General features: G+C 40.4%; 1 protein-coding gene across 3 annotated transcripts in view; it reads right to left on the reverse strand.

The window, feature by feature from the left end:
* The window catches only part of usp32 (ubiquitin specific peptidase 32), a 210,533-nt gene that overhangs the window by 60,535 nt on the left and 125,335 nt on the right, over nt 1–24,663 (reverse strand). For all 3 annotated transcript variants that reach the window (XM_048557263.2, XM_048557262.2, XM_048557261.2), the window contains exons 6-9: nt 16,605–16,736; nt 7,404–7,511; nt 5,425–5,540; nt 1,394–1,456 (exon numbers count right to left, since the gene is read on the reverse strand). In XM_048557263.2, the coding sequence (XP_048413220.1) occupies nt 1,394–1,456; nt 5,425–5,540; nt 7,404–7,511; nt 16,605–16,736 (419 nt within the window). The remainder of the gene's footprint in view (nt 1–1,393; nt 1,457–5,424; nt 5,541–7,403; nt 7,512–16,604; nt 16,737–24,663) is intronic.

Below are 24,663 nucleotides of genomic sequence, written 5' to 3' on the forward strand. Positions count from 1 at the left end.
TTGATGTTTGTAGGTGAAAAATGATCTGGTTTGCAAGCAAAGACATGAACCAGCCATCCAGTCAGATGAGCGCAGTACAATAGTGCAACACGCTGGCACTGAAAACACAACAATGTTACACTGACAATGTGGAGCATGTTTCATCACATTTAGAGTTCTTAATCTCAATCTGATTTCAAGAAACACTGCCAGGTACTTTCTTTCAACAGCATTTGAGGACACACTCACAAATAAATTTTTTGCTAATCCAAGAGCGACATGGGGCAACACAGCAGCTCAGTGGTTAGCACTGCTGCCTCAAAGCACCAGGAATACGGGTTCAATTCCAGCCTCAGGCGAAGTCTGTGTGTAGTTTGCACATTCTCCCAGGGACTGCGTGGGTTTCCTTGGGGTGCTCCGGTTTCCTCCCACAGTCCAAAGATGTGCAGGCTGGGTGGATCGGCCTTGCTAAATTGCCCGTAGTGTTCGGGGTGTGTAGATTAGGTAGGTTATTAGGCAGATGGGTCCGAGTGGGATGCTTTGATGGTCAGTGTCCACTTGTTGGGCCGAGGGGCCTGTTTCCACACCATAGGGATTTTACAGTTTCTATGGTTGTAACTATGGTTATGAATGAATGAAATGCCTCTGGGAATTTTTCACATAGTATGTACATGTGGTAGGGAGAGACAGAAAATTCAAACTGGGCAAAATACATTAAAAGCAGGTAACATGTACTTCAAAATTTGAGATTTCAACATGTTACTAAGGCAGGGTGATAATAAATTGTGGTATTACAATCATGCTGATTAGCAAAAGTTGAAGTGTACTAAACTAAACAGTTTTAACTGGGACTTCAGTTGAAATACTTAGGAAAAACTTAAGTGAAATCATATTTCATTTTTCTGATTTTAAGTATTTGGAAAGCTAGGCATTTGATCCAGCTGGTACCATGTCACGTATTCTTAAAACTAACTTCACTAGAATGACTGAGAGACAAAATCACAACACACAGCAGCTGAGCCCATCAAATTTCCAATAAGCCAATGTATGATTTCTTGCTTTTGCTTTAACCATAAAGTTTACATATTTCCTTTGATCAAGTAATTGAAGAATCAAAGTGTCATCACATACAAGGTACTCAAATTTGTTCAGTATCCATTTCCCAGATTATAAAGGTTTAATACCTCAGTTTAAACAGCTAAATCTGAACTTCCATTTCATAATTCAGACAGCTATAGTTAACATTTTCTGAAGAAGGGTCCAGACCCGAAACGTCAGCTTTTCTGCTCAACCTGTGTTCATCCAGCTCTACACCTCGTTATCTATAGTTAACTATTGGTAGTTTTAAATTCCAAACCCAATTAGCAAGTCCAAAATACATATCAATACAAATGCACAACATACAAAGACTTACTTTAGTGGTGTCATGCTTCTTCAAAATATGATTTACAATATCAGCTATCCCCATCTGCAGTTCCTGAGGAAAAGATCAAACAATATCAAGTTAGCTGAACTAGATGTCTTCAAGTGGACACAATTTTAAGATGGGCACCAAGGATGCTCTGGTTATTCAGCACATTCCCTATGTGGAAGTGCTGATGGAAAAGCATAGATAACAATTGAAAATGAAGAAAAGCTTTGCATATTTTTACATTTAATTCTTTTGTTGTTTTCATTGGAAATGCTCTTTTCCCCCCCTTGACAATTTTCTGCCAGAATTCATACTGTGCCATGTAGGGGAGTTAAAAGGTAGGTTGCTCAAAAGCAATGTCAGTTTTTATACACAGTCAAATCTGACTCAACAAAGTCAATGTTTCTAAATGGGCACACTGCTTAACTGACATCTACAGCTTCCATGTATGAAGTGAAGTGGGAGTTAGGGGACAAATTGGTGGTGGTGATGGTGGTGGTGAGAATAACACGGAGCTCTTTTGGGGTGATTCTTCAATGCATCCATACCCCATGCAGATTATCTCTGGGAAAGCTCCAAAGTATACTGGCTGCCCATTCCATGGCACCCTACCAGTTTTGCTACAAAAAAATATAGATTCAGGACAGCCATCTAAAGCAAGCTGACAGACTTTAGTCTCCTTCCTAAAGTCCATTTCCTCCCTCTCTCAGTCAGCTGTCTCAATTTGAACCTAGAATGTTTGTGACTTTGCTGTCATACTAATCCTAAGATAAATATCTGATCACACACTCATGCCATCACCAAGACTGTTTCCACCTCCAAGACATCGACTTCAAATCCATCCTTGCTTTAGTTTATCTGGTGCTGAAATTTTCAATTATTTTAGAACAAACAAAAGTACAGCGCAGGAACAGGTCCTTCGTCCCACCAAGCCTGTGTCGACATGCCACCTTTCTAAACTAAAATTCCCTTTCCTATAAATATCCCTCTATTCCCCATCTGTTCAAATATCTGTCAAGATGCCTTTTAAATGTTGCTATTGTATCTGCCTCTACCACCTCCTTTGGCAGCACATTCCAGGTACTTACCACCTTCCGTGCAAACAAAAACTTGCCTCATCTTTTACAGTTTCCCCTTTTATCTTAAACCTATGTTCTCTAGTAATTAAGATTTCTACCCTGGGTAAGACGCCAACTATCCACGCTCCTCAATTCTGTACACTTCAGTCAGGTCACTCCTCAGCCTCCGAAGTTCAAATGAAAACAGACCAAATGTCCAATCTCTCCTCATAACAAATATCTTCCAAACCAGGCAACATCCTGGTAGACTGCTTTTGTACCGTCTCCCAAGTCTCCACATCCTTCTGGTTGTGTGATGATCAGAACTCTATACAATATTCCAAACAGGGCCTCGAATTCTACAACATGATGTGCCCATTTTTATACTCTGTGCCCCAACTGATGAAAGCAAAAGCATGCCATACACCTTCTTGACCACCTTACGCACTTGCATTGCCACTTACAGGAAACTGTGTATCTTGATGCTTCTAAGGGTTCCGCCATTTATTGTATACTTCCCTCCTGCATTAGATCTTCCAAAATGCACCACCTTGCAGTTGTCTAGATAAAATTACATCTGCTGTTTCTCCGTCCAAGTCTCCAGCCTATCCAAACACTGCCATATTTGGCTATCCTCTTCACGATGTGCAGCTCCTCTCAATCCTTGCACATCTACAAACCTAATCATCAGACCATCTGTGTTCTCCTCCAAATTATTTATATATATTACAAACAACAGGGGTCACAGATTTCCAGTCAGAAAAATACTCTTCTATGTCTTCTATGACCAAGCCAGTTCTGTATCCATCTTACCAATTCACTACAGATCCCATGGGACTTCACCCTCTGTTTCGCACGAGGAATCTTGTCAAAACCCATGCTAAACTCTGTTCCGACGACATCCATCACCCTGCCCTCAATCATCACTGTTGCTTCCATTTGTATCTTCCAAACTTGAATATCCCAATTCACTACTCTCACATCTCCCACTTTGCATCTCTGCACTCTTGAAGTCATCTAGAACTTTAACGTCCCCAATTTGTACCATGGCCAGTTTCACACACCACCTTAGTTTGCTGAACAACATTAAGTTAAAACTCTTAAATTAATATTCTCAGCCTTGATTTCAAATCTATCCATACATTTATCATTCACAATCTTGAATCTCCTACAGGATTATTTTTAGTATTTGTTCATGAAATGTGGAAATTGCTGGCTATTTTCATTGAAAATCTCTAATTTTCTGTGATGTGATAGCAAGTCATCTTCTTCAATCACTGTGGCTCTTATGGAGCGTACATCTAAAACGCTGAGTGTGCTTCAGGATCTTAAGCTATCCGTACTTACCTGGGAGTTCAACTTCTGCAACGAAGTCAAAATTGCCTCTCTTTTTTGCACATTTTCCTCGAAGACACTACTTACTACATCTCCGCTGACAAGGCATTTAGTCAGCTCTCTCAAAAACTGGTTTGAGGCACTGAGTGTCAAGCATTTTCTATAATGCCTTAGAGGACCTTAAAATGCATTACCACATTAAAGGCGCTATATAAATACAAGCTCTTGTTTTCTGCCGCTCAGCTGATAAGTATGGTAGTAATGAAGACAGGTTTGATTCCAGTGTGAAGTATGCCTTGATAGATCTTAAGTTTTATTCTCGCAACTTGATTACCAAAGTGGTCAGTCACTGAATGTATTCAAGAGGCTGTCAATGTACTTCTCACAAAGAAAACAAAGCTATATAAAAGACAGTTTGTGAAGATCACAAGCAGCAAAATGAAAGATTCATCCCATTTTTCCCCCAGCGATATTTATAACCAGTTGAATCTAGGGATGTAACAAGGCCATTTTCATTTTAAAATTTCTTACTGAACTGAAAATCGCAAGCGTTTCTTTCTAGTCATCTTTGTTACTTTTTTTTGATTAGATTCTCTCCCCAAGACACAGCCACTGCAGGTATCTCAGATTTCAGCGGTTTCTTACTGAACTCTAACAAGAAAACTCAAAGTTTTGTCGACTTTTAAGCTGCTAAATACAGCACAATCCTTTGGAATAACTTTTTTCTTCTGAACCACAACCTGCCTCTGGTCCCTGGCCTCCTTTTCTGTGGATCATAAATGCTCAAGTCAAGTCTAAGCAACAATTATCTTATCAGTTAGCTTGCTACATCATTCACTTAAGTAACACGTTTTCTTTGTAAGGTTACCTTTAGGTCACAGTTCAAAGTGACTTTGTGAAACTCACTTTCAATAAAACGATCAGACCTACACAGTACTGAAAGCAAAAACTTACTTACCTCTATTTATGAATTGAAGTTTTCAAGATAATATTATAAACTTTCATCATCAACAGTCCAGTAACATGCATTGTAAACATAAAAGGAGGTGCAAAATAATCTGCACAGACATTTTCCTGATGGCATTTCTTAAACTACCTCCCAAGTTTCTCTCCTGAAAGATGGTTGCTGCACAGGATGCATTCACAATTGTGCATTTCACAATACACTTTTCTGCTGCATTTGTAATGCTGAAAGTTAACTTTAACAGTGCAGTTCTCCAGGAAAGAAAATTTAGCTCATGCATTCAAGATATCAAATTTGAGATATATTTTGGTTACTTTCTTTGGCAGTCAAAGGCATAATCTCTGGTTTTACCATGTGATCAAAACAGCATAGATTTCGTACAGCTTGTGTGACGGTCTTGAAAATGACCAAATACACACTCTGATACAGTGACTAACAATGTATTTTAGTAGAGAGAAGAGAGTTGCCAGTTCTAACATTCAACCAGATGTTAAGATAAAGTTGAAGAAAACATTCAGTTACATTGTCAAGAACATTGAACAGATAAAACAGATTTTTATTACAACGAATTTCAGTGGACTCTGCTTAAACCTAAGCATTGAATATAAGTTTCTAAGTTCTAGTAATTTACATTCACTTCTAATTTTATTTACTTAAGAGATGATTCCATTACTCACAGGGATACTATCAGTGCGGTTATCTTTCCAGACTTCCAAAAGTGCAACTACCATGTCTTCTAACTCAGTGCGAGACAAAGCTCCATCTTGATCAGTGTCAAATACCTTGAAACAAACTAATGAAAGAAAGAACTTTTCATTTTATAAAACAAAAAATGTGTATAAGGACTACCTTTCAAATGCTAAGCTTTGATGTAAAACAAAACTAATGGAAATAATGAGATAACAAGGTGTAGAGCTAGATGAACACAGCAGGCCACATAGCATCAGAGGAGTAGGAAGGATGACTTTTCGGGCCTAGGCCCTTCTTCATTTTCTGAAGAAGGGTCTAGGCCCAAAACGTCAGCTTTCTTGCTTGGCCTACTATGTTCATCTAGCTCTACACCTTGTTATCTCAGATTCTCCAGCATCTGCAGTTCCTACTATCTCTAATGAAAATAATACAAGTCAACAGCAAATACAACAAGCAAATGTTTGGTTATGACAATTATAAGAGTGTAACCTACATCAGGATATAAAGTCAAACTGTCAGAGTTGTACAGCATGAAAACAGACTCTTTAGTCCAACGCATCCATGTCAATCAGACATCCTAAATTAATCTCGTCCTATTTTCTAGCATTTGGCTCACAGCCCTCTAAACGCCTCCTATTCCTAAATCCATCCAGATGTTTTTTACATGTTGTATTTGTACCAGCCTCCACCACATCCTCTTGCAGCTCAATCCACACAAATCACCTCTGCATAAAAACGGTGCCCCTTGGGTTGCTTCTGTACCTATACTATCCCACCTTAAATTTATGCCCTCTAGTTTTGGACTCCCCTTTCCTCCGGGGGGGGGGGGGGGGGGAGAGACGACCTTGGCTGTTCACCCTATCCACGCCCCACATCTTTTTATAAACTTCTGTCAGGTCACCCCTCAGCCTCTGCTTTCCATGGAAAATAGCCACTGCCTATTCAGCCTCTCCCTATAGCTCAAATCCTCCAAACCTGGCAACATCTTTGTAAATATTTTCTGAACCTTTCAAGTTTCACAACATCTTTCCTGTACCTGGGAGACCAGAAATGAATGCTGTCTTCCAAACGTGGCCTAACCAATGTACTGCACAGCTGCAACATGACCTCCCAACTCCGATAATCAGTATATTGACTAATAAAGGCAAGTGTTCCACTATCCTGTCTGCCTGCTACTCCACTTTCAAGGAACTATGAACCTGCACTTCAAGGTCTCTTTCCAACAACACTCCACAGGATCTTACCATTAAGCTTTCATTTGAGTGAGATTAACAACCTACTCTTAACTCCATCCTTCTCAGTTTTTATTTCATAGCGATCATTGCTACATCATAGTAAATAGATTATTTGCCTTGTAATACCTTGATTTCAGCCTTAAATTTGCACCCTGGTATAGTCTATGCTAAAGAGACACTACGCAACACCTTCTTTCAGTCCTCTATCTCAGCTAAGCAATATATATTTTAGATCTATTATGCTTGTTCCAATGCATAAAGCATCTCTGTAACCACAGTAGTTGAATAGTTTTAATACATCTCAAAGACTAAAAAGGGCAGCACGTAAATATTTACTTTCCGTCTCGGAACACTGGCTCAAATCCAAAGATTGGAGGAACAAAATAAGCAATCTTTTGGCTATATGTCACTTGCAAAAAAATCACCATGGATTGTTTCAGTCCAATTTCTACAATCCACAATTTTAAAAAAAAAGCTGAAATTGAATCTAACAAAAATGTAGCATATGGTGTCAAAGTGGTCACTCATCTAAACTACCAACCTTCAAACTCACCTTTAAAAGATGTTTTTAAGGTTTCAGAGAAGTTAAAACAGTAACTCAAAAAAAACTTCGTTTTCAATATATCAAGCCATAATATGTTCTGCATGCTTCCAAAAATATTGGCCACTATTGCAAAACAAATGAAATTTCATTGATCCACGGCACAATGATCAAATCTGCCAGAACTTACATTTTTGCCGTTCAGCAAGAGGTCCTCTACAGCAAGCAGAAAGTCCACAAGAAATTTCTTTGAAATCTATGTGATTGTCACGATTTTCATCAAAAGCACTGAACAGACCTGTAAGACATACCCATACAAATTGACAATACAGTACATGAGAATATTGACCATATGATTGGTCTTCAGACTACCCATAGTATACTCAAGGAATTTCACAACCCCACGTAGTAATTGCTAAGTGAACTCAGGATTCTGCAAGTGGCATTGTAAATTTTCAGTTATCTGACTGATTACAAAGGAACAGGAAACATCTTCAGAAAATGCAATTCCTGCACTGAACAACTATTCAAATAACATTGCAAACACTTCTCCCAAGAATCAAAAAAGCAAACCAAGTGTACTGCTGAGTGGACAAAATTTGCATGTCTTTCAATGGGTAGCAATATAAATCAGCTGAATTAACCCTGTATTTATAAAGTCTCCTCAACACAGTAAAATGTTCCAAGGCACTGCACGTGAGTGAACAAAACCTGACAACAAACCACATAAGATTAAGGGACAGATGACAAAATGTTTGGACATGGAAATAAGTTTGAGAGAAGGATCATGAGGCAAATGTGGTAATTCCCAGATTAGAGTCTGGATGCCGGTGGAGGAGTATTGAAAATCAAGAAGCACACGATTAGACAAAGTAGTGGGAAGAATGCAAAGTTTTCTAGTTCTGTAAGATATTGGAGAATAGCAACAGATGAAACGAGGAAGGGATTTAAAAATCAAGATAAGTATGTCAAAATCAATGCATTTTCAGGACCTAACACAACGTAAACCAGCAAAGTCACAGATGAATGGCAATTGGTGCAAGACAGGATACAGAGAGAAAGCGTTATGAATACCGTTTATAAATAAGAGTTCTCATGTTTAAGGTGGAAATGAGGAGTTTTTGACAACTGTGTGGAATTCTGTCCCCAGACAGCATGAAATATTTTTAAGTCAGAGGTAGATAGATGGCCAGCAGTCAGTTACAGGGGTGGCTGCAGTCAGTTACCGGGGTGGCCAGCAAACTCGGTTAAGGCAGCAATCAGATCAACTGTGATCTTAAATGAAGAGCAGAGCAGCCTCAAGGGGGCAAATGGTTCAGACTTGCTCCTGACTTTTATGACTGTTATAGATTAAATTTACAGAGGTGCAAGGTGAAATGCCAGCCAGAAGAAAACAGGAATCATCTGGTCTGCAAGAACATTAGTAGGTGGGGGTTTAAACAGCAGCAGAGTCAAGGCTGAAGCACACACATATGTCATGGAGGTGTAATTAGGGAATCTTGGTGGAGAGAAGATGAAGTATGACGCTCTCAGTTAATATTTTGATCTATTACAATCCATTCCAGGACAAAATTGAAGAAAAATACAAGTGTCATTGAGTAAATTATCATCAGCAAGACGAAATGTCAAAACAGAATGATGAAACGAGGATATAGTTACATAAAGTAAAATTAGCACTGATTTACCAGCTGTACCCCCACTGCCCCCACCCCCACCCAACTCAGTGGGATAAAGAAATGACGCCTCCATGTTAACAAAACCACATTCCTTTAACCCAACACATTCTGGTTGCTTTTTTCAGACATTGTAACTGCTTAGAGTCATGGTGTCTCCATAATGAAGAAACATGTGAAGCATCTGAAGAGAAGACTCTAAACAAACAGTGCAACAGTGACTCAGTGATAATGTCAGTTGATTAACGTTACACGAAAAATACAAACGCATCAAGAACATCTCATCGGCTCAAATGAGATGTGGTGCCATACCTTAGGGGACGGTGTACAAGGTAGGTTTACAAGAATGATTCTTGGAATTCAGGAGTAAAATTCTCAGCAGAGATAACAGCAAAATCTTCAAGACATTAACAGGAAAAGAAAAGGATAGGTAAACTACTTCCACTGGTTGTGGGGTTTCTAGAATTTGATGACATAGTCCAAAATGTAGGCCTCGACCATTCACAAGAGATGTTTGGAAACACATCTACAGTAAGATTGGCAGGGGTTTAGAACTCTCTTCGACAAACAGCAGTGAATGGTGCGTCAGTTGTTAGCTTTAAATTGAAGATAGATTTTCTTTCTGTTAATGCAGGAGCATTAGGCAATACGGGTTAAAGGCAGGTATTTTGAGTTAGGCCACAAATCAGCCATGATCACATGGAATGGCATGGAACAGACTCGAAGGACTGCCAACTCCTGTTCCCATATCTAAAATAAACATCACTTGAATTTCTGTCCCCCAACCAACCTTTTTTGCTGATCAGAATTTGGTCTCCAACCCTCAAAAGGAATCAATTCAGCCCAAGCCCAGTGCAATGGAAGTGTTGCACTGTTACAGATGTTGTGTTTTGAACATAGAACATAGAACAGTACAGCACAGAACAGGCCCTTCAGCCCACAATGTTGTGCCGACCATTGATCCTCATGTATGCACCCTCAAATTTCTGTGACCATATACATGTCCAGCAGTCTCTTAAATGACCCCAATGACCTTGCTTCCACAACTGCTGCTGGCAACGCATTCCATGCTCTCACAACTCTCTGCGTAAAGAACCTGCCTCTGACATCCCCTCTATACTTGCCACCAACCAGCTTAAAACTATGACCCCTCGTGCTAGCCATTTCTGCCCTGGGAAATAGTCTCTGGCTATCAACTCTATCTATACCCCTCATTATCTTGTATACCTCAATTAGGTCCCCTCTCCTCCTCCTTTTCTCCAATGAAAAGAGACCGAGCTCAGTCAACCTCTCTTCATAAGATAAGCCCTCCAGTCCAGGCAGCATCCTGGTAAACCTCCTCTGAACCCTCTCCAAAGCATCCACATCTTTCCTATAATAGGGCGCCCAGAACTGGACGCAGTATTCCAAGTGCGGTCTAACCAAAGTTTTATAGAGCTGCAACAAGATCTCACGACTCTTAAACTCAATCCCCCTGTTAATGAAAGCCAAAACACCATATGCTTTCTTAACAACCCTGTCCACTTGGGTGGCCATTTTAAGGGATCTATGTATCTGCACACCAAGATCCCTCTGTTCCTCCACGCTGCCAAGAATCCTATCCTTAATCCTGTACTCAGCTTTCAAATTCGACCTTCCAAAATGCATCACCTCGCATTTATCCAGGTTGAACTCCATCTGCCACCTCTCAGCCCATCTCTGCATCCTGTCAATGTCCCGCTGCAGCCTACAACAGCCCTCTACACTGTCAACGACACCTCCGACCTTTGTGTCGTCTGCAAACTTGCTGACCCATCCTTCAATCCCCTCATCCAAGTCATTAATAAAAATTACAAACAGTAGAGGCCCAAGGACAGAGCCCTGTGGAACCCCACTCACCACTGACTTCCAGGCAGATTATTTTCCTTCTACTACCACTCGCTGTCTTCTGTTGGCCAGCCAATTCTGTATCCAAGCAGCTAAGTTCCCCTGTATCCCATTCCTCCTGACCTTCTGAATGAGCCTACCATGGGGAACCTTATCAAATGCCTTACTGAAGTCCATATACACCACATCCACAGCTCAACCCTCATCAACTTTTCTAGTCACATCCTCAAAAAACTCGATAAGGTTTTAAGGCATGACCTACCCCTCACAAAGCCGTGTTGACTGTATTTGATCAAGCCATGGTCTTCCAGATGGTCATAAATCTTATCCCTCAGAATCCTTTCTAACACCTTGCAGACGACAGACGTGAGGCTTACTGGTCTATAATTGCCGGGGATTTCCCTATTTCCTTTCTTGAAGAGAGGAATTACATTTGCCTCTCTCCAGTCCTCAGGTACGACTCCAGTAGAGAGCGAAAATGCAAAGATCTTCGCAAGTGGCGAAGCAATTGCATTTCTCACTTCCCAAAGCAGCCGAGGACAAATCTGGTCCGGGCCTGGCGACTTGTCAATCTTAATGTTTGACAAAATTTTCAGCACATCAGCTTCGTCTATCTCTATCCATTCCAGCATGCACACCTGCTCTTCAAAGGTTTCATTCACTACAAAGTTCGTTTCTTTCGTAAAGACAGAAGCAAAAAACTCATTTAGGGCTTCCCCTACCTCCTCAGGCTCCACACACAAGTTCCCTATGCTAACCCTGATCGGCCCTACTCTTTCTTTGATTATTCTCTTATTCCTCACGTAAGTGTAAAATGCCTTTGTGTTTTCCCGGATTCCTTCTGCCAAGCCTTTCTCGTGCCCCCTCCTGGCTCTCCTCAGACCATTTTTGAGCTCCTTCCTTGCCTGCATGTAATCCTCTCTAGCTGAACTTGACCCTAGCTTCCTCCACCTTATGTAAGCTACCTTCTTCCTTTTCACAAGAAGCTCCACCGCTCTCGTCATCCAAGGTTCCTTTATCTTACCCCTTCTTGCCTGTCTCAGAGGGACATATTTACTCATCACTCCCAACAACTGTTCCTTAAACAGTCTCCACATGTCTATAGTTCCCTTACCATGGAACAACTGCTCCCAGTCCATGCTTCCTAACTCATGTCTAATCGCCTCATAGTTTCCTCTTCCCCAATTAAATATCCTCCCATTTTGCCTAATCCTCTCCTTCTCCATAGCTATGTAGAATGTGAGGCAGTTATGGTCACTATCACCAAAATGCTCTCCCACCACAAGATCTGATACCTGCCCCGGCTCGTTTCCGAGCACCAAGTCTAGAATGGCCTCTCCCCTCGTCGGCCTGTCAACGTACTGCGTTAGGAAACCCTCCTGAACACACCTTACAAAAACAGCTCCATTCAAATCTTCTGCTCGAAGGAGGTTCCAATCAATATTAGGAAAGTTAAAGTCACCTATTACAACAACCCTACTGCGTCCACACTTTTCCAAAATCTGTCGACCTATGCTTACTTCAATCTCCCTGCTGCTATTGGGGGGCCTGTTGTAAACCCCTAACGAGGTGACTACTCCCTTGCTGTTCCTAATTTCCACCCATACTGACTCAGTAGGCAGATCTTCCTCGACAATGGAAGCTTCTGTAGCTGTGATACCCTCTCTGATTAGTAGTGCTACACCCCCTCCTCTTTTTCCCCCCTCCATATTCTTTTTAAATGTTCTAAACCCTGGAAGATCCAGCAACCATTCCTGCCCATGAGAAACCCATGTCTCTGTTATGGCCACAACATCATTCGGACAAGGTACTAAATGGAGTTCTTTGTTCCTGTCCAATCTACTTCCTCAGATACAACAGCTTCTATGTGCTTTTCGTAAGAAAAGCAAGGCTGCCCTATGCCAAATTCAATATTTATCCCATAACTAACATGACTTAAATAGATTAGGTTGTTGACTTGCTTGGTAAGCAAATCAACAACCTCATCCACAACCCGAGTTACAAATCTTTGCTCAAACTTTAAACTTAAATAGATTACCTGTTCATTATTTCATCACTATTTGCAGAACCATAATGTATGCAAATTGATAAGGACACTTCTTAGCACAACAATGATTAAACTTTAAAAGTATAATGCCATCCATAGTGCACTTTGGAATGTCCTGAGATTGTGAAAGGTGCTACAAAAATGCAACCTCTTTCTTCTTTCCCAGCCAAGATTAAACACAAACAGGTCCTGCACATCTCAGTCAGCATAAATCTACTTTAAAATCTGTTCTTGTATAGACCATTGTTAACTTTTTCATTTCTCCAATCCAGTCAGAACAACCAAAAGTTCCACCTCCACCCATCTGTGCAAATTCCTCCCATTTCTTCCTCCAATAACAAAACCCAGTTAGCTGAAGCTGGTCCCACACGCCAATGAGGAATTCAGAACTGCTTCAATGTGAAAATTGCTTGACCCCCTGCGAGAAAATACAAATTGCCTCTTTCATTGACCAAAAAAGTAATAGAAAGCACCCTAAATTGCTGAAATCTAATAAACTCAGCACACAAAAAAAATACAAGAAAGGGTGCCAGCATATAAAATTAACAAATATTTTGCTTCTGCCTTCACATACAGGATAGAAAAAATATTTCAGAAAATCAGGAGGTGGAAGGAAGTGAGGAACTTAGGCAGCACAATGTTTAGCACTATTGACTCACAGCGTCATTGACCCAGGTTCGCTTGTGGCTTTGGGCGACTGTCTGTGTGGTGTTTGTCCTCTTGTCTGCGTGGGTTACCGCTGGATGCTTTGGTTTTCTCCCATAAAGATGTGCAGGTTAAGTGGACTGGCCATGTTAAACTGCCCTGTCGTGTCCAAAAATGTGTAGGCCAGGTGATTTAGCCATGAGAAACACGGGGTTGATGATGATGGGGTGCACTTCTGTGGAATACTCTCAGGTCAGTGCAGACTTGATGGGCCAAATGGCCTCTTTTCAGCACTGTACAGACTTAATGACATGATAAATACTAGAGAAATAGTACTGAGCAAACTGACGGTGCCACTGGCTGGCAAGTTCCCAGGTATAATCTAGTCTTAAAAAGAGGTGACTAATGAGCGAGATGTGTTGGTGTTAATTTTTCAAAATTTCTTAGATTCTCAAAAGGTTTCAGCAGACTAGAAAATAGCAAATAACCCCTCTATTCAAAGAGAGGAAGGCAGAAAACAATAAGCCTGTTAATAACATTTGTAATGTTTCAATTTGTTAATAAAATTATAGCTAGTCACTTCAAAAAATCAAGACTTTCGGGAAAAGTCAGCATGGTTTTGTCAAAGGGAAATCACAGTTAAGCAGTTTGTTGGTGATTTTTGAAAGAGCAACATACATTGTGGACAGAAAAGAAGCATTTAGACACACTGCACTGGGACTTCCAGAAGATATTTGACAGGACATCACATAGGTTATTGTGGAAAGGGTACAAGCTGCAACATGCTAGGAAGGACAAGCATGGCTGATTGCCAGAAAACATAATATACAAGTGTCCCTGTTCTGTAGGGTTCATCTTTTTACAATTTATACCAATGACTTAGCTGAAAGGAGCAAAGGCATAGCAGCTAAATTTGCACATAATACTAAGATTGTTTGGAAAGCGTACTAAAAAGAGGATACAAGGAGGTTGCAGACAGAGAATATTGTGGGCAAATGCAAAACAGTGTTCACTTTGTCAAGAAGAATATTAAGAAAATAAACAAAATGGAGAATAACTGCAGAATTTGGAGTTGCAGAGGCATTCAGATGTGTTGGTGCACGAGTCAAAGTTGGCATGCAGGTACAGAAAGTAAGTAAGGCAGCTGATGGAATGCTATTCTCTATTACAAGGGGAATTGAACATAAAAGTATGTTATGTTTCAGTTAGTCATGCAGGGTACTTCATAGAATCAAAATCCCTACAGTGCGGAAACAGGCCCTTCAGCTCAACAAGTCCACACTGACTCATCCCCCAATAACACACCCAATCCCTGAACACAACAGGCAATTTAGCATGGCCAATCCACCTAGCCTGCACATTTTTGGACTGTGGGAGGAAACCCGAGCACCCGGAGGAAACCCACGGAGACACGGGGAGAACGTGCAAACTTCACACAGACGTTCCCCGAGGCTGGAATCAACCCCAGGTCCCTGGTGCTGTGAGGCAACAGTGCTAACCACTTTGCCACCATGCCGCCCTTCTACAGTTGTATATGCAGTTTTGGTCTCCTTATTTATTTAAGGAAGAATATAAATGCATTAGAAGCAGTTTGAAGGGAAGTTTACCAGATTGGTATCTGGAATGAGCAGGTTAACTTACTTGGAAAGACTGGGTGTTATTTCCTGAAGTTCTGAAGAGTCTGGGGAAATTTGTATACTTCAATCAAGATTCTGAAAAATCTGACAAAGTGAACATGGAAATATTTCCTCTTGTGCACCAGTCCAGAATGAGGAGATGCTACTTTAGACTTAAATGCAATGATTATCAATATTTCCACTAGATGGTGCAGTGACCACACGAGCAGAAACACAGGTTGCAGTTCCATGCATCTGTGAAGTGATGGAACTGAAGCTGTGAGCAAAAGAATTTGGGTACAAATCGTGATTGACAGTAGCCTTAGTTCCCTGTGGCACATCTTTCAACAGCATGAAGAGCTTGTCTGAACGCTGTCACAGCCCTGAAGCGAAGAATGTGCTGGTAGCCAAGTCCCACACCTCCCTAGCGTGTTACTAATGTATAAGTGATCAAATGAATCACTAAAATTGTCAAGTTGCCTGACAAAGGAGAGGGGGACACATGAGCTGAAATCTGTCAGTGTTTTGTTTCCTGTTTGCCATTCAGTCAAGTTATCTGATTTATAAGATGACTCGGGTTAAGCCATAGCTAACAGGGGGCAGGGAGTAAGTTATTTGCTGAGGTTTGCAGTCCAAAGGTACTCCATCCAGCTGGCTCTTTCATCACCCAAAAACTGTCAGACTGTTGAATGGACAAATAAATTACTGTCCATTGTCAGCACATAACTGCACTTCTGAATATTGCGGGGCACAGCACCTACTCAAGGCTCTCGACTGCAGTGAATGATGGATAATCAGCATATGTGTATGGCGAAAAAGATCCTTTGTGGTGATGTGACATTTCCAGTGCCATTTACTCATAGTATTTGCTTCATATGCTCAATTTTTTGTTATTCCTTTCATGATAGTGACATTTTGCACCACTGCCTCAGAAGGCACTGGAGAAGGGGTCATTGAATATTTCTCAGGTAGAGGTAAGATTTTGTCGATAAGGTTTTTGTTAAACAAAGGAATCAAATGTTAGTAGGAACAGGTGAGAATGTGAAAATTGAAATATAAACAGATTATCCATGATCTTATTGAATGGTGGAGCAGGCCCAAACAAATTACTTACTTCTCCTCCGAATTCATGTAGTTGCATGGATGCTTTCATATTCAATACAGCTCGATCCATCATCTTCACTGAAGCAAATGGCCCTTATTCAGTATCATTAACTCTTGCGTCATCTTCTGTTGCTCCCTCTTCTCCACTGTACATCTGGCATTTACCTCCTTCCCTAACCTGCCTTATCCTTCCCATGTCAAGTACTCGAATGATTGCATTTCCACACAATAAATATAATGGATCAATGGTTAATTATAGAAAATTTTATAGTAGTGACTGTGTCATTTTACAAGCAAGCGTAAGGATCTCCAACCTAAATTCACTCACAGTTACATATAACGCATTAGTCATGCCAGTTTGACCTTAGTGGGTTCCAGTTGAAGAATTTTCTCAGTAAAATACTTTCAGTACACTATACCTCTGATAAAGCTTTCTTTACCTTCAGTTAAAGATGCATGGATTGGTGGAGAAACTAAAGGAACAAATGTTTCCAAATCAAAACGTCCAGTCCTCGACTGAGCCTTTAGGAGCCAGTAGCGTTTCTCAAGATCAATTATATCAGTTTCTTCCACTGTGAATAGAAACAAATACATCATTACATCAAATGTACAAGCAGCATTGGGGTTAGAAAAACAAATTGAAGCAACTGACTTTGTTACAAAACCACACATTTCTCTAAAATTGAAGAACACTTTTTAATTTGTTGAATCTTTAGGTCTGATTCATTGCTTTTTCAACTTTATTGACTGAATTCAAACATAATTCTTAACTTAGACATTGTAAATACTTAGCAACGTGCCTAAAACAATTGTGAGTGCTCTTGTACTTTGTAACATCCTAAACCCAGAACTCATGGCCAGAGACACTACAGAAATGCACTTCAGAGACAAAAGGGAAAAGGATATATGGCTTAAATAGATATTTTGTGGACTGGCCAAAAGGTAGACTTTAACCAAAGTCCTAACAGGTGGTGGTGAAAAAACAGTGGCAACTGCAAAGTGAGCAATTTAAGCAACTAAAAAGCACAGCAAGCAATGATAGGGCACAAGTCGTCTAAGACGGAAGACAGAAAAAAATTGTGGGTGATTGCGGAAATGAGAGTAATTAGAGATAGTGAGTGACAAAGCTACAGTATGATTTAAACATGTACAATCATTCAAGACATAGCAGAACTGGAAGATAACAGTGGGTAAAATGGATTGATGCTCAAGCCAATCTTAAAGCAAAATAATTCCAGGCAGAACAATTATGGGTGAGCAGAAACATATGGATTGGGAAAGATGGGACAGGTGCCTTGAACAGAACTTGAATTTATTATCTGAAGGTGGTGTTGAAGGCATAGTGAGGGTTTTGGCAACCACCCATGAGAATAGGGAAGACTGGAAGATTTTTAAGAGGTGGGAAAAGGTGGCATTTGTGATAAAAAGGATATAAATTCAGAAACATAGCATCTCATTCAAATTTGAGTTAAGGTTACAAATAGTCTGGCTCAGCCTGAAACAGTGGCTGCAGTCGAGTAAAATATGTGGCAAATGTAGACTTCATAATTGGGGCTGACAGAAGTCACTTCAATAATTTCCAATGCATAACTAAAAGACTGCATCGCAGACAAAAGGGTACTGGAATTGTTGAGATTGGCGCAGAGATTTAGAAATTGCCATCATTACTGCATACCTGAAAAGTGGACGTTGGATGCCTTCAAGGCAGAGATCGACAAATTCTTGATCTCGCAAGGAATCAAGGGCTACAGGGAGAGTGCAGCGGAGTGGACTTGATGGGCCGAATGGCCTTACTTCCACTCCTATGTCTTATGGTCTTATGGACTTAGTCTCTATGGATAATGTCATCATGTGGAAATGGAGGTAGAAACAGGGCCAATGACAGATCTAGATAATAGTCCAGGTGAAGATATAGACATTGAACTAAGCATGAGGTGGGTTTGGAGAGATGTTCTGTTCAGCCATGTCAAAGACAATAGTCAGGCTAAGCAGGGTGTGAAGGATACACGTAGCATGGTTAAGTCACCAAGAATGTCGCCGGGCTTCAATAATGGTCTTTTTCCTGCTGTACCAGTTGCTGAAACCCAACTGAAGAGATTTATAGAGATAGTGGGAACTGCCAATGCTGGAGAATATGAGATAACATGGTGTGGAGCTGGATGAACACAGCCGGCCAAGCAGCATCAGAGGAGCAGGAAAGCTTGACGTTTCGGGTCGGGACCCTTCTTCAGAAAAGATGAAGAGATTTATAAATTGATTGATGAAATGAGGCAGGAATTTGGAAGGTGGCATTTTCCAGCCCAAACACAACAATTTTCTATTGCCATGCACTGATGCTGAAACAAGTGCTTTATCACTAATCAACAGTAAGACCCATCAAGTTTAATAGCAACAGCTATCATTAAATGAAATATCAATACAGCAAGTATGTACACCTGCATCGTGGCTTGGAATAGAAATGGAAACAAACATGATACAAGCTAAAGAATAATGATGACATTTTAATTCACTTTTTTCCTTGGCAGAAGCTTTGTTTTGAAAAGAACAGTTGTCTTGTGACTTAAGATAGAATTGCAGAGTTTCCATGGCAGATTTTACAGCAGTTCATTTTCCATAATATTATGTAATCAAAAGTGAAACCAACATAAATAGAGAAATGATGATGTATTACCAAATGACATTCACTATAGAATGAAAATACTGCAAAAGTAGAGGTGTATGCCAAATTAACAAAGAGGGAAATTAATTTACACAAAAAATTCCCAATTAATGCAATCAAACTGATTGCATTGAAGCAAGATTGTCATATCAATTAGTTGAAATCCACCTTGATACTGGGATAACTGTATTGTAATGATTAATGTCAGATTTGCACGTCAGTAACAGTTAACTGTGGTAGCACAATGAACCTGCCATATTTATTGAGTCAATTCTGACTAACAAAGCCAGTACATTCAGCACAACCGAATTTTAGTACATAAATCTTATTAAAGTGGTAATTAACGATATGGAACTTGTTTTTATCAAGGTTCAATTGGATAGAATTTATTTCAGGTTTAAAGAAGTGATGCATAGCATTTTTGCCAAATCTCAGCGGTCATATCATTCAAAGTTTATTGGCATAACTGAACAGGCACACACGAGAAGGCCACCACGGAGAATACAAACAGATACATCAAAATTTCCATTAAAACATTTTACTCATTATCTTGGAGTGTGTGCACCAAATTAGTGCCAATTTGTATGTATGTGTATGTAAACTCCTATTAACAAAACAGTCATATGGACAGAGATAGTAGGAACCGCCGATGCTGGAGAATCTGAGATAATGGCCGAGAGCTGGATGAACACAGCAGGCCAAGCACCAGAGGAGCTGGAAAGCTTGATGTTTCGGGGCAGGACCGTTCTTCAGAAATGGGGGAGGGGCAGGGGATTCTGAAATAAATAGGTAGATGAGGGAGGTGGAAAGAAGATGGATAAAGGAGAAGATAGGTGGAGAGAAGATAGACAGGTCAAAGGGGTGGGGTTACAGCCAGTGAAGGTGAATGTAGGTGGGGAGATAGGGGGATGATAGGTCAGTCCAGGGAGGATGGAGAGGTCGGTGGGGAGGGATGAGTTTAGTGGGTAGGAGGTGGGGGTGGGGCTTGAGGTGGGAGGGATGGTTAGGGAGGCGGGGACCACCTGGGCTGATTTTGGCATGTGGTCGGGGTGGTGGAGATTTTGAAGCTTATGAAGTCCACACTGATACCCTTGGGCTGCAGAGTTCCCAAGCGAAATTACTCTGCAGCCCAAGGGTATCAGCGTGGACTTCACAAGCTTCAAAAATCTCCTCTCCCCTGACCACATGCCAAAACCAGCCCAGCTAGTCCCTGCCTCCCTAACCATTCCTCCAGCCTCAAGCCCCACCCCATCCCCTACCCACTAACCTCATCCCACCCCACCCAACCTGTCCATCCTACCTGGACTGACCTAACCCCACCTACATTCACCTTCACTGGGTCTAACCCCACATCTTTGACCTGTCTGTCTGCTCTCACACTATCTTCTCCTTTATCCATCTTCTATCCACCTCCCCCTGTCTCTCTAGCGATATGGGCTATTTGTTTCAAAAGACTGAGACAATAGCAGGCAAAAGAAGCAACAGAGAACAGCAAATTCTCAGATCATGGCTGGAGCTGCCAATAAAATTTTTCCAGAGATAAGCCAGAAAGTAGAGACAACGTTAGAATGCTTAAACATTGAATGGGGATCAGAATCTGAAATAAAGAATGTGACATTCATAAAACACTGACATCAAAGTTGAAGTGATAAATAATTCCAGATTTTGAGAAATAAAAATGGAGGTAAATATACTTCAGACATATAAAAGTAGCTTTTCAAGCTATTCAGCAGTACTTATGACTTGGTAACTTTTTATCTAATTTTCTCAATAATGACTGCAAATGCTAATTAATGCTATCATTATAACCACAAATTCAGGCCTGTATAATTACTCTTTATACTATTTTACAGTTCTGAACTGAACTGAACTTCTCTGAAGAATTTGTTTAGTTGTTCAAATTATATTAGGTGGAGTTTTTAAGGACAATGATAAAGATGCTTATTATCCATTGCCCAAGTAATAGATATGTGCATGAATCTTTATCACAAATTCCATTTCAGGCTGACATCTTAAGTTACTTTTCAAAAGATACAGGGCAAGGTTTTAAAAATTAAAGATAACTACGGCATTACAAACCATCTACTGTCATTAGCTATGACTTTAATTTTTTTCTAAACTAAGTGTGTTATGAATATGTTGCACTTTTGTTCAACAATGCCTGAACTGCGTGAGCATGACTGTGTTAGTGTAAATAAGATCTGCGATTACTAAATTCTTGTATAGTACACAGGTGAAAATAGTTGAATGCTCAAGATCTGAAGGAAAAATCAAATGCTCAGTGCTTAGGTAAGAGGTCCTACTGGACATTTTTCTTTGCTGATTAGTCTGTACGGTTGGCAGTATAGAACATAACAGGGCAGTACAGGCTCTTCGAGCCTCAATACTGGGCCGACCTGTGAAACCAATCTGAAGCCCATCTAACCTATGCTATTCCGTTATCATCCATGTGTTTATCAAATGACCATTTAAATTCCCTTAAAGTTGGCGAGTCTACTACTGTTGCAGGCAGGGCATTCCACGCCCTTACTACTGAGTAAAGAACCTACCTCTGACCTCTGTCCTATATCTATCTCCCCTCAATTTAAAGCTATGTTCCCTCAAGCCAGCCATCACCATCCAAGGAAAATGGCTCTCACTGTCCACCCTATCTAATAATCTTGTATGTCTCTATTAAGCTTGCCTCTTAACCACCTTCTCTAACAAAAACAGCCTCAAGTTCCTCAGCCTTCCCTCATAAGATCTTCCCTCCATACCAGGCAACATCCTGGTAAATCTCCTCTGCACCCTTTCCAATGATTCCACATCCTTTCTATAATGCAGCGACCAGAACTGTATGCATTACTCCAAGTGTGGCCACACCAGAGTTTTGTACAGCTGCAACATGACCTCATGGCTCCGAAACTCAATCCCTCTACTGATAAAACCTAACACACTGTATGCCTTCTTATCAACCCGGGTGCCAACTTTCAGGGATCAATGCACATGGACACTGAGATCTCTCTGTTCATCCACACTGCCAAGAATCTTACCATTAGCCCAGTACTCTGTATCCATGTTACTCCTTCCAAAGTGAATCACCTCACACTTATTCGCATTAAACTCCATTTGCCACCTCTCAGCCCAGCTCTGCAGCTTATCTATGTCCCTCTTGTAACTTGCAACATCCTTCCGCACTATCCACAACTCCACCAACTTTAGTGTCATCCGCAAGTTTACTAACCAACCCTTCTATGCCCTCATCCAGGTCATTTATAAAAGTGACAAACAGCAGTAACGTACAGTAAAATATAGGCTGGAGCCCCAATGCATTGCCAACTCTATAAATGGATAAAGACCTCATGATTTCGAACACCTCTTTTCAACTTTCTTTTCAACATTCTTGGCTCTTTAATCTAAGAAACTGAATGTCTTCATCCACTGAATCATTCTCACAAACATTTTCTGCTCCCTCTTTTACATCTTCATATTGTTCTTGAAATACCCCCACTGGACTGTGGCAGTCCAGAAAACAGCTCACCATCACCTTTTTCAGGGCATTTAGGGATATGGCAAAAACAAGCTGGCCTAGCCAGTAAGGTCCACATCCCATGGACACACGCAAGAAGTTCTAAAGAAAAGCTCACAGGATTGAAATCATTAACTGTTTCTCTTTATATAGATCCTCCCAGACCGGAGTTTCTCTAACACTTTTTAAAGATCATATAGAGCTATGCGATTATAATCTTTATTTGTACTCCTTCTCTTCCTCATTCCACATGCCTTTATTTCAAATTATTCCATGATTTGTACATATATGCCCATAGGTATCTCCATTCTGAAATCTGTTTAGAACATTTTTTTAAAACAATGCTTTTCTCCCCAACCCAAATCTATCACATCACGTTCATAATTTCCTCTACTGACCCTAAAAATTAAAATCTGGTCTGTACTTTGACAAATCCGACTTCTGAGATTAATCTAAAGGCAAATCGTCAACCAACGTCCCACTCAAGTTACTGGCTACGTACCAGTCAAACTCCCTTAAAACTCAACCACCATTTTCTGATAAGCCATTTCCCAATTCCACAGAAAGGCATACTAAAAGAAAGAACAACAACAAATCCAGAAAAGAAGCAAGATATTGATGAGTCAATTTCACAGCCACTTTTAATTGCCTATCTGCACGGATTCAAGACTATCAGCAGGCTCTTATCAGGACAGCATTAAAGAATATGGGACGTAAAAGTAAGTAAATGAAGTTCAAATCTAGATCAAGTGCCAAGCACTGACCATTTCCAATAAGACAGAATTGCTCCTTGACATTGAATGATATCACATCACTAAAATCTCCACTTTCAACACCCAATGGATTTACCACTGACCAGAACTAGACTGGCCAAAGCATGAGCCAGGAGTATGGTGGAATCCTCCCCACTTTCCTGAACGTGCAGCACCAACATCACAAGACGACTGACACCATCTAGGACAAAACAGCCCACTTGGTTGGCACCACGTCCACAGAATTCAGCCCATCCACCAGTGTATGCCATCTATAGGACTTGTGGCAATTCCACCACCTGCAAGCTCCCTTCCAAGCTACTGACCATCTTAGCTTGGAAACATATTGCCATTCCTTTAGTGTCATTGATGCAAAATCCTGAAATTGCCTCTCCAATGGCACTGAGAGTCCACCAACCGCAAGGTGGATTTCAGCTATTCAAGGAGGCAGCTTGCCACCAACTTCAAGGGAACTAGTGATGGTCAGTAAATGCTGTGGATCAAAGAAAGACAGCAAGGATGTAGAGGATGGCTTACTGACCAAGTGTTACTTCTGTGCATAAACTCTGGTTGTACTATGTAGATTGTAGTAGAATATTTTTCTTTCCTGGGTGTGGGTGTTATTTAGTGTCCATCACTATTTGCCCTCAAAAATCAGCCTGCAATGCCATTTCAGAGGCCAGTTAGAGGTCAACATATTACTGTTGTTATGGAGTCATATATAAGTCAGACCAGGTAAGGATTTCCTTCCCTAAAAGGGCATTAGTTTTCAAAGCTGTCAAAAACCAATCGACAATGACTTCATGGTCACTATTTACCTAGTTTCGTATTTTAAATACAAGGTATATATTGTCACAATAGTGTATCAATCACTGCAACCAAGCATTAGCTTGGACATTTGGATATTATTTCAGTGACATTGCAATTTGCCACTCATCACTGCCATGTTTTCAAAATAGATTGATGATTTGGTGCCAGCATAAAAATTCATTAACTTTTACTTGCCCATTTAATCATAGAATTTTTCTAGAAAAACTGCAGCCTTAATGACGCACAGGCTCTACTTGTCACTTTTAAAGGTATACATTAACTTAAGCTGGAGCCAAAATTAAAAAATTAAAATTAATAGACGTCTTCATCCAAATCAAAGTTAAACTCCATATACTACTTGCTACACAAGACTCACCCAAATAATAATTATTTAATGAGTGACAATTTTAATTTCTATGACATTTCTGTCTTGGTGGATACGTTGCTTTATACTTAATACGTAATATGTTTGCAAGGAATATTTAACAAAACTACTATGCTCATACAATGAGCAAGATATCTTATTCTAAAACTGAAAATGACACTGTGCAGAATATCTTGAAAAACATGTTTACAAATCAAAACTGAGTAAAAAGTGATGGGGCTTGTCTCTGGAACTATTTTGAATTCCAAGGATTTGCGAAGATAGCTGCATGCTTTCAGAGAAAGCATTTTGTGAACTCTTGTAGCTGTGGGTTCTAGCAATATGCAGATGAACTGGAACTGAGGGGTTGTTTAAAATTGAAGCTGATTGATGATTGCTCCCTGCT

This window comes from Stegostoma tigrinum, chromosome 27 (assembly GCF_030684315.1).
Source record: "Stegostoma tigrinum isolate sSteTig4 chromosome 27, sSteTig4.hap1, whole genome shotgun sequence".
Lineage (NCBI taxonomy): Eukaryota > Metazoa > Chordata > Chondrichthyes > Orectolobiformes > Stegostomatidae > Stegostoma > Stegostoma tigrinum.